General features: G+C 35.5%; 1 protein-coding gene across 1 annotated transcript in view; it reads left to right on the top strand.

Annotated features, from left to right (window-relative positions):
* Positions 1 to 14,252, top strand: part of NUFIP1 (nuclear FMR1 interacting protein 1) — a 50,342-nt gene extending 36,090 nt beyond the window's left edge. The window contains exons 8-10 of the mRNA XM_030813350.1: positions 3,990 to 4,106; positions 9,832 to 10,064; positions 12,187 to 14,252. Of these exons, the coding sequence (XP_030669210.1) occupies positions 3,990 to 4,106; positions 9,832 to 10,064; positions 12,187 to 12,303 (467 nt within the window). The 3' untranslated portion in view covers positions 12,304 to 14,252. The remainder of the gene's footprint in view (positions 1 to 3,989; positions 4,107 to 9,831; positions 10,065 to 12,186) is intronic.
* The last annotated feature ends 642 nt before the right edge of the window (positions 14,253 to 14,894 follow it).

The following is a 14,894-nucleotide window of genomic DNA, read 5'->3' as shown; positions in this document are numbered from 1 at the left end:
CCTAGGAGCAAGTACACCTAGCACTCTAATTGTGGTTTCCAAATACTATTCTCCAGGTAAAGGAACCAGAGCCTGTTGGAGAAATGGCTGATTCTGGGGTTGGAACAGGGAAAATATAAGCTGAACCTAGAGCATCTCATAGCACCAGAAAGTAAGAAAATGCTCAAAAAATGTGAAGATGTGGGTATGTCAGAAGGATACTAGAAAGAGTTCCCAAGGGCCAAAGTTGGAACAATTGGTGCCACAAAATAAATAATAATAAATTATAACCCTCAGAATAGAATAAATACCCATGAGTCTATACTGATATGAGTGCCTAAATAAATAAATAAATAAATGTGGGGGAGGAGGGACAGGTCTTTCTTACAAAATAATTCTAATTATTAAATGTAGAAGAAATGAGAGAAATAGCAAGTCAGCATTAGAGCACCACAGTAATCATTGTTTTGGGCAAGATCCACTGATGAATGGTAAAATTAGTGGTGAAACGTTAAAATGAAATAATATTTGTTATAGCCTCAAAATATCTCCCCCCAAAATATTTATTAATTACAATAATTATTAATTACCATGGTTTTAATATATGTCCAAAATTCTTTGATATTCCTTACTTGAGTTGAAGCTTAATTCTTCTTCCCTGGAGTGTGAGCTAAACTTAGTAACTCATTTCAAGAAATAGAATAATGAAAGAGAAAAATAGTAACTTTGTGGTAGAGAAAGCAGGCAGACCATCAAGTGGTCAAGGTCAACATTATCAGTAATAAGTCCTACTGATATCATGGACCTGGGTTGTGATGAGAAGGGCACATCTCTGTGGTATTCCTCCCCAAAATCTATAGCCTCAGTCTAATCTTCAAAAATGTCAGACAGACCCAAACTGAGGGACATTCTAAAAATACCTGACAATAATCTTCAAAGTATCAAGTTCATGAAAAACAAGGAAAGACTGAGAAACTGTCACAGATTTAGAGAAGATTAAGGAGTCATGACAACTGAATGCAATGTAGTATTGCAGATTGTATCCTGGAACAGAAAAAAGGACGTTAGTGGAAAAGCTGGTGAAATTACATTACAGTCTGTAGTTTAAATACTAGTGTGGTACCAGTGTTAACTTCTTAGCTATCATAAAGTACTTTGGTTATGTCAGATGGTAACATTAGGGAAGCTGGATGAAGGATATATGGAGACTCTGTACTATCCTTGCAACATTTGTATAAATCCAAAATTGTTTCAAAATACAAAGTTTAAAAAAGAAGGGAGGAGGGAAAGGACATTAAAGCCTTGCACTCTGCTTCATGAATTGGATTGTGAAGAATACAGTTTTCCAGAGTCAATTTCCCTTTGTTTTTATTTTTTTCTGTTATTTTCTGATTATAAAAGTAATACAGAAAATGTGGGAGCTGGGCATAGTGGCTCACGCCTGTAATCCCAGCAGTTTGGGAGGCCAAGGTGGGCAGATTACTTGAGGTAAGGAGTTCGAGACCAGCCTGGCCAACATGGTGAAACTCCGTCTCTACTAAAAATACAAAAATTAGCCTGATGTGGTGGCAAGTGCCTATAATTCCAGCTACTCAGGAGGCTAAGGGGAGAATCGCTTGAACTCAGAAGGTAGAATGCACTGCACTCCAGCCTGGGCAGCAGAGTGAAACTCTGTCTCAAACAAAAACAAAAACAAAAAAACAGAATTATAAAGATGATTGAAGCTGAGTAAAATAATAGAGAATGGTGGTCAGAAAAGGGGATATGCGCTTTTATCTGAAGTGATCAGTAAAGGCATCTCTGATAAGGTGACATTAAGACATCTGAATGAAATGCGGGGCTGATACCTAAGGGAATAGCAGTCAAGGCAGAGAGACTGCCACAGTCATCCCAGCCTTTAGTGCCCACAACCCTGATCAGTCAGCAGCCAGCAACATCAAGACAATACCCTCCATCAGCAAAAATATCACAACCTCCTGAAGTCTCAGATGAGTTTTAGCATTTTTTAGCAATGAAATATTTTTAAATTAAGGTACATTTTTTAAGACATAATGCTATTGCACACTTCATATGCCACAGTGTAGTGTAAACATAACTTTTATATGCCCTGAGAAACCAGAAAATTTGTGTGACTTGCTTTATTGCCATATTCACTTCATTGCAGTGGTCTGGAACCAAATCCACAGTATCTCCAAGGTATGATTGCATATCAAATAACTGTTTGGAGTTTTACTATAAAAGGGAGGAAAGAAATGGAGCTATGGGTGGGAGACATTATTAGCATTATTGTGGACCATAAAAACACTTTGATAGGATGGCTTCATTTTAAGAAGACTTTATTTGTCTGTGGGAAGCATTCTATCTCACTGATAACAATTTGGATTTGGAGTCAGATAGCCAGGCTTTAAATTTGACCCAACTGATTTATAGTTATCTTAAGGAAAAGTTACTCAAATTCTCTGGATTTTTGTTTCATCACTCATCACATACCTCATAAGGATTAGGTCAGATCATGCTTTTGAAGAGCATAATATTCAACTATTACTGTACTTTTTGTTACCTCTCTTTGAGTCTTGGAAATAAATGCTACAGTTTGGTCTTTCATCATTCAACCAATGAATGGAAAGTCTCCATATTAACACGGTGGTGGATTTCTGCTTAATCTACTACTAATTCACATAAACTTCATACTTTCCTTTCCCTTTATTAATCAAGGAGAAAAGGTAATTTAGCTTAAAATTGACAAGGAGTACTTTTATAGGTGTGATGATGCGTAGTGAGGAGAGAGGATTTAGCTTCATCCAGCAGAAGGTGGCAGTTGAACATTCACATAGAAAAATATTCCCATTTACTACTGGCATGCTTTGGTTTCCCCTAGACTGGCTTGGTGAACATTAAATGCTTAGTCTTGAAACATGTTATATTGGTTTTGGGTTGAGTTGGTTAATTAAATAGACAAATTACTTATTGTCTTCAATGAGGCCTTATTTTTATTGGTTGTCTAGAATAGAGTTAATAGATTGTTAGAGCTGCCAAAAAGAAATGTAATAGGTGGTGTCCTGGGGCTACAACTAGGCTTGCTGGGCCTGGATCAAACACTTTACATTTGGCAGGCACTTTAGTATTATGCTTGGTAAATTCTCATGGTTGCCTTGTTTATTTAAGTACTTAGAAGTTTTAAATAATAAAAACTTTGGGTGGGCTGGTCACAGTGGCTCACACCTGTAATCCCAGCACTTTGGGAGGCCAAGGCAAGCTGATCAACTTGAGGCCAGGAGTTTGAGATCAGCCTGGCCAACATGGTGAAACCCCATCTCTACTAAAAATACAAAAAATTAGCTGGGCATAGTGGCACACGCCTGTGATCTCAGCTACTCAGGAGGCCGAGGTAAGATAATTGCTTGGGTCTGGCAGGCAGAGGTTATGGTGAGCCGAGATTATGCCACTGCACTCCAGCCCGTGTGACAGAGCAAGACTCTGTCTCTAAAAACAACTTTGGGTGGATTAATTTCAGCATTACTGTTTGACTAAGCCTATAGAATGCTTTGAATATTATTTGGATCCCAAAAAACAGTCTTAAAAACAGTTAAAAGCATAGGTATTTTAATACTTCATTTATTTCTAAATCTAATTTTCAGAGGCAGTGATCCCAATCCAGTGAAGTTAAATAAAGTTTGGGCCTTCCTACTACCTGTAAATGAACAGCAAAGACTATGTAATTAAGTTAATTTAGAGTATACTCAGATTGTATAACCTGTGAAGCATGCTAAGTAACTGAGCTCTATATAGCTTCCTTTTCCCCCACTGTCTTCTCTGGGGCAAATGGTTTCTTGGCCCATGAAAATGTCTAAACCAAGGGGAAGTGTATCTGGCCCCCTAGAATTAGTTTTTTGGAAAAATTAAGGAAATGATCAGAAATTACTTAATTTTCACTAACAAATGAGGGAGTGGGGGATGGTCCGCTTTTTTATGGTGGTAGATGTTTTGAATCTGACTTCTTTTCCCTTCAGAGTCTGATAAGGAGGAGAAACCACAACGTTCTGTGATACCCAAGGAAGTGACACCAGCCCTATGCTCACTAATGAGTAGCTATGGCAGTCTTTCAGGGTCAGAGAGTGAGCCAGAAGGTAAGTCATGGTGTGTGTTGTTAAAGGGTTTTGTTTTGTTGCTTTTTGCCTTTGGTGCATGCTGCGCATTAATAACATTCAGGATGTGCATTCTTCATTTGGTTTTCAAATTCCTTTTCCATTTGAATCAGAAGTAAAGTTAACATGGGTTAAAGGAACTCTGGAGTAATAAAGAAATGTGTTGCTACTCTGGGAATAAAAAAGCAAAAAATACAATATAATGAAAGAATAGGAAGGAAAAGAGAAAATACCCACTAACAGAATTGAAGAAAATGCTAAAAGAAATGGCAAAAAGAAAATTCATTTTTTTCTCTCTGCTCTCAAGAACCCTTGTTATAACGTGTTTATAGCATCTTTGGTAGATGGAGAGAGATCCTTTATGACAAAAAGTGTGATACAATTTTTTTAATGCATATAGGGCATTGTTCTTCCTAGAGCATATTTACATAAATTATCTCATTTGGAAAACACAGCAACCTTATACTTGTGTCTTCATTAGCTTGTGCATTTTAAAGGTCGGAAGAAATTGAATCTTTTCAAGAGTCTTTCTGAGAAGTCAGTAACGTTCAGGATACATGTCTTACCTTTAAAGATGATGTTACAGATGGTAACATGTGAGGCTTCATTGTGAAATTTAATTGTGATAAACCAGTTTAATTTCCTTCAGCATCTCTTTCAGGGCTACCTGAAAGAGCCGTGAATAGGCTCTTGATCTGATGCAGTGTAGCAGTTTTTAATCCAAGGTTTATATCAATAATCCAGCATATGTTTAATGAATAAATCTATGTTCCACTATTGTGGATACCTGGCTCTGTGTGGTCGTTTTATTTAGACTTTACCGGCCGTGAGAGAATTCATGTGTATGTCTCAGGACAAGATGTGTAATCAAAGTAGGAGCTGTACTGAGGATAAGAATACAGGTCTAAAAGTGTTTATATAGAATGAAGAGAAGATTCAAATGTAATTGGATGGGCCGGGCACGGTGGCTCACGCCTGTAATCCCAACACTTTGGGAGGCTGAGGAGGGTGGATCACCTGAGGTCAGGAGTTCGAGACCAGCCTGGCCAACATGGTGAAACCCCATCTCTAGAAAAAATACAAAAGTTAGCCGGGCATGGCAGTGCGTGCCTGTAGTCCCAGGACCCAGGAGGCTGAGGCAGGACAATTGCTTGAACCCAGGAGGCAGAGGTTGCAGTGAGGTGAGATTGTGCCACTGTACTCCAGCCTGGGCGACAGTGAGACTCCAGCTCAAAAAAAAAAAAAAAAAAGGAAATGTAGTTTGATGGAGATGGCAGCACTTTTAATGTTGACTAGGCTAGAGATAATCAATGTTTATGTATTTGGAAGATGTTGAATAAGGAGCCGTTAGGCTTTAATATGAAAAATGATGTTTATATGTATCTGTAACATGGGAAGTTTTTTCTTTTTTAAGTAGGCCATGGCTTACTATGGTAGCTTCTTAATAGCCACTTGAATTTTGAAATATAAGCTACTTTGGCTTTATCTGAGTATTCCTTAACAGATGGTTGCCTCATTTTAATTTTAAGAAAAACAGCATTTTTTTGTGCTCTTGTTTCTCATACATTGGTATGAAGATGGAGTTATTCTTTAAACACATACTACATTTCCTACTTATCAGTTGTATTCTTAACAGGTGATAGCAAAGAAAACTATTACCAGAATTACAGAATCCCATAAAAACAGGCGAGACTAATGCTTGCTTCTGTGTTTCTTAAGATGGAACAGTATTTTTATACTCATGTCTTAATTTTGAGACTGCCATCATTTTAAATTGGAAGAAAGGAAACTGGAAGGGATCTTTGAGATCACCTCTTTATTTTATAGAACCTTAAGCATAGAAAGGATAAGCTTGGTTGGGCACAGTGGCTTATGCCTGCAATCCCAGCACTTTGGGAGGCCGAGGCAGGTGGATCACCTGAGGTCAGGAGTTCAAGATCAGTCTGATCAACATGATGAAACCCCATCTCTACTAAAAATACAAAAATTAGCCTGGCGTGGTGGTGTGTGCCTGTAATCCCAGCTACTCGGGAGGCTGAGGCAGGAGAATTGCTTGAACCCAGAAGGCGGAGGTTGCAGTGAACCAAGATTGCACCACTGCGCTCCAGCCTGGGCGACAGAGTGAAACTCCATCTCAAAAAAAAAAAAAAAAAAAGGAATAAGGTTGGCAAACTGGTATGTAGCAGACCTGACATATAGGTTTAGAGACTTAAAAGTCCAAAGAAACCAACTTTCATTGCTTTCCATTATAGTCTTTCTCTCTTTGGCATTTACTGTCATCCTGCACAGTAATGCGCAGACTTTTCTTTTGTAGATAACAAAGGATATTATCTGTTAAACTATATATATGATTTTGTATGAATATATTTGACCAATTGTTAAAATGTCCTGCTTTAAGGAAAAAACCCTTGCTTCACATTCCTGTCTTAAGAATTATTTTATATAGTTTGAATTCAGCTTTATTAAGCCATCCAGGTCACTAGCAAATTTCTAGCTTTCAGTATTAATTCTGGGCTCTAGGACGGGATATTGACACATAGGGAGTTTTAAATAAATAAACCAAGGAAACAAAGTGGTCTTTTAACCATGAAATAGTATCTAGAAGGCTGCTTATTTACCTGGATTCTAAGTATATAGGAACAATCTGTTTCTTCCTAACAGAGTTTAACAATTGTGTCTTCATAATTAAGATCTGTCTTGACTTAAGAATTTGCATGAAAGTGTTTGGAATCTTAAACATAGATAGCATTTTTCTGGAAAGATATTTAAACAAGGAAAGGGTCCCTCAAGTAAGACTGAAGCAAAGGAAGAGGTAATACTCACATCAGGGTCTGTAAGAATCACTAGGATACAAATTTAATAAGAAATACTTCCAAATGGGTTGGTTTAATAGCTATTCTGCATGTTAGCATTTTAGCATTTTTTAAACTGTATTAGAATTTAAGCAGTTTTACAACTCCCCAAAATTATGTTTCCTCAAACTGATTTAGCTATGATGGGGAGATTTCCAAATTAAAGACTATTTCAGAAGGCCACAAACCAAAAAGGGTGTTAAATGTTTGGTAGAACTGAATGAGCTATATTTAAAATTTAATGGTGAACATTACATTAATATATGATACTTAGCTGGGAAATGTAAATCTCAAGAAAGTGGAAAATATAAATGTTAGTCCCCGTCCTCATTTCTTAGCAGAAAATTGACAATTATAAGTTCTGATTCATTTGACTTTGTGTTCCTGAATTGAGTGATCGATACTTGAGGGGAAGGAAATAATAGAAAATAGTGTCCTGGTTTTTCTTATTTATCAACTCTATTTTATAGATGAAGAGATTTAGGTAGAGATAAGTAGCTTGCCCAAAGGTCATACAGCTAGTAAATGATGGAACCAGGATTTGAACCTAACAGTCTGGCACCAGAGTCTGCTTTTAACACTTGTCCCTATACTTCTTTTCAAATATAATTTCTACATTCAGTCCTATGTAATGTTTGAGTATTATGGGTTTTGCCACTCTTGTCTAGGCAATTGAACCCTGTCTCCCAACTTCTAGAATAGAATTCTTTATATCATATCACACTGATTCATAGTAAGTAAATAGTATAACCATTGGGGAGTGGGGAGAGGTGAAGATTCTGAGCTTAAAATTTGTGATTTTTCAACTGTTCATATGGTTTTTCTCCTTTATTCTGTTAATAATGGTGAAACGTCAATTGATTTTCAAATGTCAAACCAGCCTGTATTCCCAGGATAAAATCTACTTGGTCATGGTCTATTACCCTTTTAATACATTGATGGATTTGATCTAATATTTTATTAAGGAGTTTTGCATACATGTTCATGAGGGATATTGGTCTATGGTTTTCTTTTATTGTAATAGATTTGGTATGAGTAGGGATCTATTTCCTCCTTTTTTTTTTAAGGGTTTGTATAGGATTTCTACCAGTTTTTCTTTTTGTTTCTTGTTTGTAAAATTCAGTAGTGAAGCCATCTGGACCTGGCATTTTGTTTTTGGGAAAGTTTTAAATTATGAATTAAATTTCCTTAATAGATCCAGAACTATTCATATTTTCCTATTTCTTCTTGAGTGGGTTTTGATGATTTGTGTTTTTCAAAAGAATTTGCTTCACCTAAGTTGTTAATTTATTGGTATATAGTTCATAATATTTCCTGTGATATCTGTAGCATCTATAATGATGTCCTCTTTTATTTCTCAAGTTGTTAATTGATTTTTTTTCTCTTTTTCTCAAAAAGTCTTGGTGCATTTATTAATTTTATTAATCTTTTCAAAGAACCAACTTCTGGCTTTGTTGGTTTTTCTCTGTTGTCATTGATTTTCACTCTAATCCACTGATTTTCACTTTTTAGTATTTCCTCTTTCCTCAGACCCTACCACAATACAGTAGAAGCTTAGATAATTGACTTTAGACTTTTCTCATTTCTAATTTAAGCATTGAAAGCCATAAATGTACCTTCATGAACTGCTTTAGCTGTAGTCCACAAATATGATACATTATGTTTTCATTTTTATTTATTTCAAAATATTTCCTAATCTTATGATTTGTTCTTTAACTCATGGTTTATTTAGAAGTGTGTTGTTTAGTTTCTAAATATTTGGGGATTTTCTAGCTAGTTTTCTGTTAATGATTTTAGTTTAATTCTGTTACAGTCAGAAAGCATACCTCTATACTTTCAATTTCTTCAATTTATTGATACTTATTTTATGGCCCAACACAAGGTGAATGTTCATATGAACTCATCAAGAAAATATATTAGGTCAGGTGTTCTTTGTCAACTTGAGTTAATTGTTAGCGGTATTCTGTATCCCTACGAATTTTCTGTCCAATTTTTCTTTAATTACTGAGATTGGAATGTTCAAGTATTCAATCATAATAATGGATTTGTCTACTTCTCAGTTCCATCAGTTTTTGCTGCAATGCATATTGAAAATCTGTTCTTAGGTGTTATTCTTTGTCTTATTGACGAATTGACCCCTTTAGCATTATGAACTGTTCCTCTTTACCCCTGGTGATGCTCACTGTTCTGAAGTCTTTTTTTGTCTGACATTAATACAGCCTTTCCAGCGTTCATGCGATTGGTATATGCTTGGTATCTTCTTTCATCCTTGTAACTTCTTTGTTTTACTTTTTAGGAGTTGGTCTGCAGTTTATAGTATGCAGCTTAACTTTTCATAGTGTACTTTCAAATGATATTATCTACTTCACGTGTAATTTAAGAATTTTACAGTGTACACTACTTACATATTCCTTCTGCCTTCCTTTTTACTATTGTTGTCATAGATTTTATTTCTATAGATGTTATAAATTCCACATACACTTAATATTTTTGCTTTAGTTTTAAAATTTTTCCAATGGGGAAAAAAAGTCTTTTATATTTATTCACATATTTACTTTTCCCAGCACTTATCCTTCCGTTGTATAGATCCAAGTTTCCGTCTGGCATTATTTCCTTCAGAGAGATCACTTTCTGTAGCTCTTCATGGTAGTCTCCTCAATTTTTGGTAGTTACAGCTTCCAATTTGAAAAATACTAGAATACATTATAAATGCCTTGCAAAAATCTTTCATAGTTTTAAATTATTAAGTGAACAATATTATGGCTAGGAGGATTATTATGGATTTGTTGGTTGCTTTTGAAAGGTCTACCTGTTTTGTTTTGTTTATTTTTGTGTTTGTTTTTCATCACTCTCAGAAACTCCCATCAAGACTGAAGCAGACGTTTTGGCAGAAAACCAGGTTCTTGATAGCAGTGCTCCTAAAAGTCCAAGTCAAGATGTTAAAGCAACTGTTAGAAATTTTTCAGAAGCCAAGAGTGAGAACCGAAAGAAAAGTTTTAAAAAGACAAACCCTAAGAGGAAAAAAGATTATCACAACTATCAAACGTTATTCGAACCAAGAACACACCATCCATATCTCTTGGAAATGGTAAATTATTTTTCTTTAGGTTCTAATCTTTGTGTTCTCACGTCATAAAGATAGAGCCACTGGGGTGTGTGTGTGTGTGTGTGTGTGTGTGTGTGTGTGTGTTTTAAGGTTACCAGAGACACATTGACCTTGGAGACTTTGTATCTTAATTCTGCAGCTACATTTGGCATATAGCTGGTATATTCAGTGAATGTGGAATAATGTAATTTTTACAACCACTTAAAATAAATTTAGGTTTCACTAGTTGGTAAGGAAGTATCTATTGAGGTTTATTGACTTTCTTTTAAGTTTCCAGTGAAAGCACAGCTAAAAGTACAAAGGCAAGCTGAAGGGAAAAAAAGATTTTTAGTACAAATGTCTATTGAGAACCACACCATAACAAAATGGAAAGGCCTAAGGTTTTCTGACAATTCTCATTTGTTATCTTCTGGGATTGTCTTCCTTCCCTCCCTCCTCCCCCTTTTTTTTTTTTTTTTTAGAGTTGAGGTCTTGCTTTGTCACCCAAGCTGGAGTGTAGTGGCGTGATCATAGCTCACTACTACCTCGAATTCCTGGGCTCAAGTGATCCTGCTGCCCCAGCCTCCCAAGTAGCTGGGACTATGGGCATGCACTACCATGCTAATTTTTTTTCTTTGTATACCTTTATTTATTTGTGTTTATTCTGTGCATTCGTGGCTTTATTCTCAGCATTATGTGCTCAAAAATCTAATAGCTGTCTTCAAATTATAAAGAGGAGGCAATGCGTGTTCGAGTTCTCAGTAGTGGACATGAAGCTGTTCGAAGATCAAAGATTTTCATGTCTAAGCGATAAAAGTATTTTACATTTTTTAGTGGAGTTATAAAACTGTTGACATTCTATGAAAAGTCTGTTTGGTTTTGACTTACAAGTTAAGTACTTATTTTGTAGCTAAAGTGTTCAGTGGCTACACTCTTGAGGTACCTCATGTAGCACAGTTGCTTCCTATTAAAATGGGTCTGAAATATGCGCTCCATTTTGTATATATAGTAAATTACATTTAAAAAAGTTACCTTATAATTGGTAAATTAAGTGAGCTTTCCACTGAAAGTTTCTGTATGATGTTTCTGAACTCTATCAATAACATCAGAAAATAAAATAAATTCCTTTTTGGCAAACTACATGTGATTCCTTGATTATGTGCTTGTTCTAAATACCAGGGATTTTTAGCTTTCTTTTAATTACAATAAGCACAAAAATGGAAAGTTATAAAAGTCAAGGAATGTTGGAATTTTTTACTGCTATTTTCATTGTTACATGTAAATAGATGTACTTATCAATTTCTAGACTGCTTATGAATTTGGGTTAAAGAATTGCAGACTTTTTAGCCGGGCATAGTGGCACACGCCTGTAATCCCAGCTACTCGGGAGGCTGAGGCAGGATAATTGCTTGAACCCGGAAGGCAGAGGTTGCGGTGAGCTGAGATTGCACGATTGCACTCCAGCCTAGGCAACAAGAGTGGAACTCCGTCTCAAAAAAAAAAAAAAAAAAAAAAGAATTGCAGATGTTTAAACCTATTTTCCTGTTCTATGCTAGATCCTCTTAGAGAGGACTCCAAATATAAGCATTAGTACTGTTTAAAAAGCTAGATAGTCTTGGCCGGGCACGGTGGCTCATGCCTGTAATCCCAGCACTTTGGGAGGCTGAGGCAGGTGGATCACGAGGTCAGGAGATCAAGACCATCCTGGCTAACATGGTGAAACCCTGTCTCTACTAAAAATACAAAAAATTAGCCGGGTGTGGTGGCAGGCGCCTGTAGTACCAGCTGCTCGGGAGGCTGAGGCAGGAGAATGGCGTGAACCCAGGAGGCGGAGCTTGCAGTGAGCCGAGATCCCGCCACTGCACTCCAGCCTGGGCGACAGAGCGAGACTCCATCTCAAAATAAATAAATAAATAAATAAATAAATAAATAAATAAATAGCTAGATAGTCTTGATGTAAATTAAAAGGACATGTTCTTGCATTGTTTTTTAGCAAAATAGTGAATATAATACATATCTCTTATTGTTCTGTCTTCTTTATGGAGAGGGTACATGCAATATTTTAGATTGTATTTCCCAGATATAATTTATTTACCAGCTCATCTTCTTTTAAATTGTGTTTTAGCTTCTAGCTCCGGACATTCGACATGAAAGAAATGTGATTTTGCAGTGTGTTCGATACATCATCAAAAAAGACTTTTTTGGACTGGATACTAATTCTGCGAAAAGTAAAGATGTATAGGTGTCTGGTGTTTCAGCATACATAACTGAAGCATGTGAAACAGTATCATCCTCGTTAGTAGAGGAAAATCAAAACCTTTTTTCCCTCAAAACTGGATTTGTAATTAAATTGTAAGCCTCGTAGGATGTATGTTGGATTTTAAGTCTTTCCTTTGGTTCTATGCAAATAAATACATAACTGATTTTTAAGACTGTGTCTGTATTGTTGGGATTGAATCTAGTATTTGCGGGGAGAATTTTTTCTTTGTATTTATTTTAATGTATTGTTCTCATGTAAGAATGACTGATGTTGTGTCAGTTAAGAATTGAAGATAGGTTTAGCAGTAAAGAAGAAAGCTTTTAAAAGGATTGATTCAGCTAAGCAAAGTTGGGCAGAGAAATACAGCCATTTTGTTTTTAATGCAGAAAAGGAAGATGTTCTGTAGCAAGGGGGAATATTTTAAAAATAAACCAGATCAAATTAATGCAATCAGAAGGTTTCGAAATGTAAATATTCCTTAAGACATGTTTAAATTCACCTACTAGCATGACTTACATAGCTCAAATATTGAATGTTTAAAATATTAATACAGATGGGGCCTCTGTTTATGTTTAGATACAATTGAAGTACTTAATTGAAGCTTTTTAAAAATTGTAAAGTAAGTGAAAGCTACTGAGATCTTTTTGTCTTCTGTAATACCAGGGAATTTGAGCTTGTGTTCTAGTCATTGTACTAGCTGTAGCTATTGGTCTGCCCTTTTGACATACAGCTAAAAGGGACTAAATTTTAAAAAAATTAGTCTGTTATAGTTGAAGATTAATTTTTCCTAACATTGTGATTATTGAAGTTCATGAATCTTGCTGTCAAGGAAGAAGGGTAAGAAAGCTGATAGCTCCTCCATGTTGGTAAAATCCTCTCGAGAATCTTGGAACACCTGGCATGTGACCCTAGTGACATCACAGACCTGAGATGAAGATTCATGTTTAGCCAGTGTTTTCCAGCCTTGTAGCCACCATACAGATCTGTTTATTCTGTTTCACCCTACTCCTCCAGTGAGCCCCATATTTTGGGAAATTATCTGCCTCGTACATTAACTAATTCAATTCATATTAACACTGTTGAGTGCTTACTCTATGTACCTCTATTGTGCCTATATTAAAGGTATACAAATAAATAAGGCCATGTCTGACTTCAAGGAACTCAGTTTAATTTTGATATATTCAAAGATGTGATTCCCAACCAACTCATCAGGATGAAGTAACTAGTGTTACAACTGAGTTGATATTCTAAAATATAACACAGTTTGTATTTTTATTACTAGTTAGCATACACATTTTATAGGCTTATGGTTAATAAATGAATTCACAGACTCCTGGACTACTTTCATTGATGACCATATCTCCAGGGATGTTGTTGATCCCCACACTGCCTTAAGGTGTATTATATAAACAGTTTTATTTTCCATTTTTCATGTTTCCTGATAATAAATGTATTTAGGACTGAAAATACTCCTGAGTACTCCCTTGGCTGTATGTCTGACAGTCTTTAGCTATAGTGACTATTGTTTATTTTTAATGGGTATTTCAGATTCCAAGTGTATTTAAAATTTCTAAGGAGATATAGCCTGTATGGTTTCTACTTTATGGAATTATATGGTCAATATTTGTAAATATTCTATGAGTTTTGGGTGGGTAGAGGGGTGCTTTGCCTGTTTTGGTTACAGGTTTTTTTGGATTTAGCTTGTTAATTTTCAGACTTTCTGCTTTCTACATGCCTATCTTATTGTTCATTTAATCAATTTCTGAAATGTAAGCATTACATGACTATTGGTGAGTTGTGCCTTTTATAACTGAAATACTTTACTTTTTCTCATATCCTCTATAATTGACTTCTATTTTCCTTAATCAAACCAGCTCTGGGAAATTTAATACATTTATATTAATTGAGATTATTAAAACATTTGGACTATTCCTGGCTGTCTTTGTATTTTCTATATATCATGCTTTCTTGTTTTTATTTTGTCATCTTACTGGTTTGTTATTTTTTTTCTCCTTGTTTTTCCTCCAGTGGTTTGGAAGTAATTAAACCTATTGCTATTTCTTTAGTGATTACCTTTTTTCTTTAAGTTTAGTGTTAATTAGTAGCCATATCTTCCATTTCCCAATTAAGTCAGTAACCTTAGCATTGTTTCACTTCTCCACCTCAGCCTCTTTTGGTGATGTAATCAGATACGATTTTAGTTTTAGATTAATCTCTAGGATCTTGGTGTGTATGTGTAAATAGTTATTAGGCCACTATGAGTTTTACTGTTTTCTTCTGATTGCTTTCACTTGCATCCCAGGATTAGTTTTCTGGTGTGCTGCTGCATATCTTCAAGTAATTAAATGTTGAATCTTCAATTTAAAATTTTTTAAACTGAGTTATGGTTTAGACTCAAAATCATTTTCCTTTGGAGTTTTGAAGCTATAACACAATCATTTACTATTATCCAGTATTGCTGATTAAAGTCACACCAATCTGATTACCTCTCTTTATTTATTGATAAGTAACCTATTTTTTCCTCATGAAAAACTTTTGGGGTTTTCTTTTTATGCTTGGAGTCCTAAAATTTC

Source organism: Nomascus leucogenys, chromosome 5 (assembly GCF_006542625.1).
Source record: "Nomascus leucogenys isolate Asia chromosome 5, Asia_NLE_v1, whole genome shotgun sequence".
In the NCBI taxonomy this organism is placed as follows: Eukaryota; Metazoa; Chordata; class Mammalia; order Primates; family Hylobatidae; genus Nomascus; species Nomascus leucogenys.
Note: the sequence above shows the minus strand (reverse complement) of the source record. Positions and strands in the feature narration are given on the sequence as shown.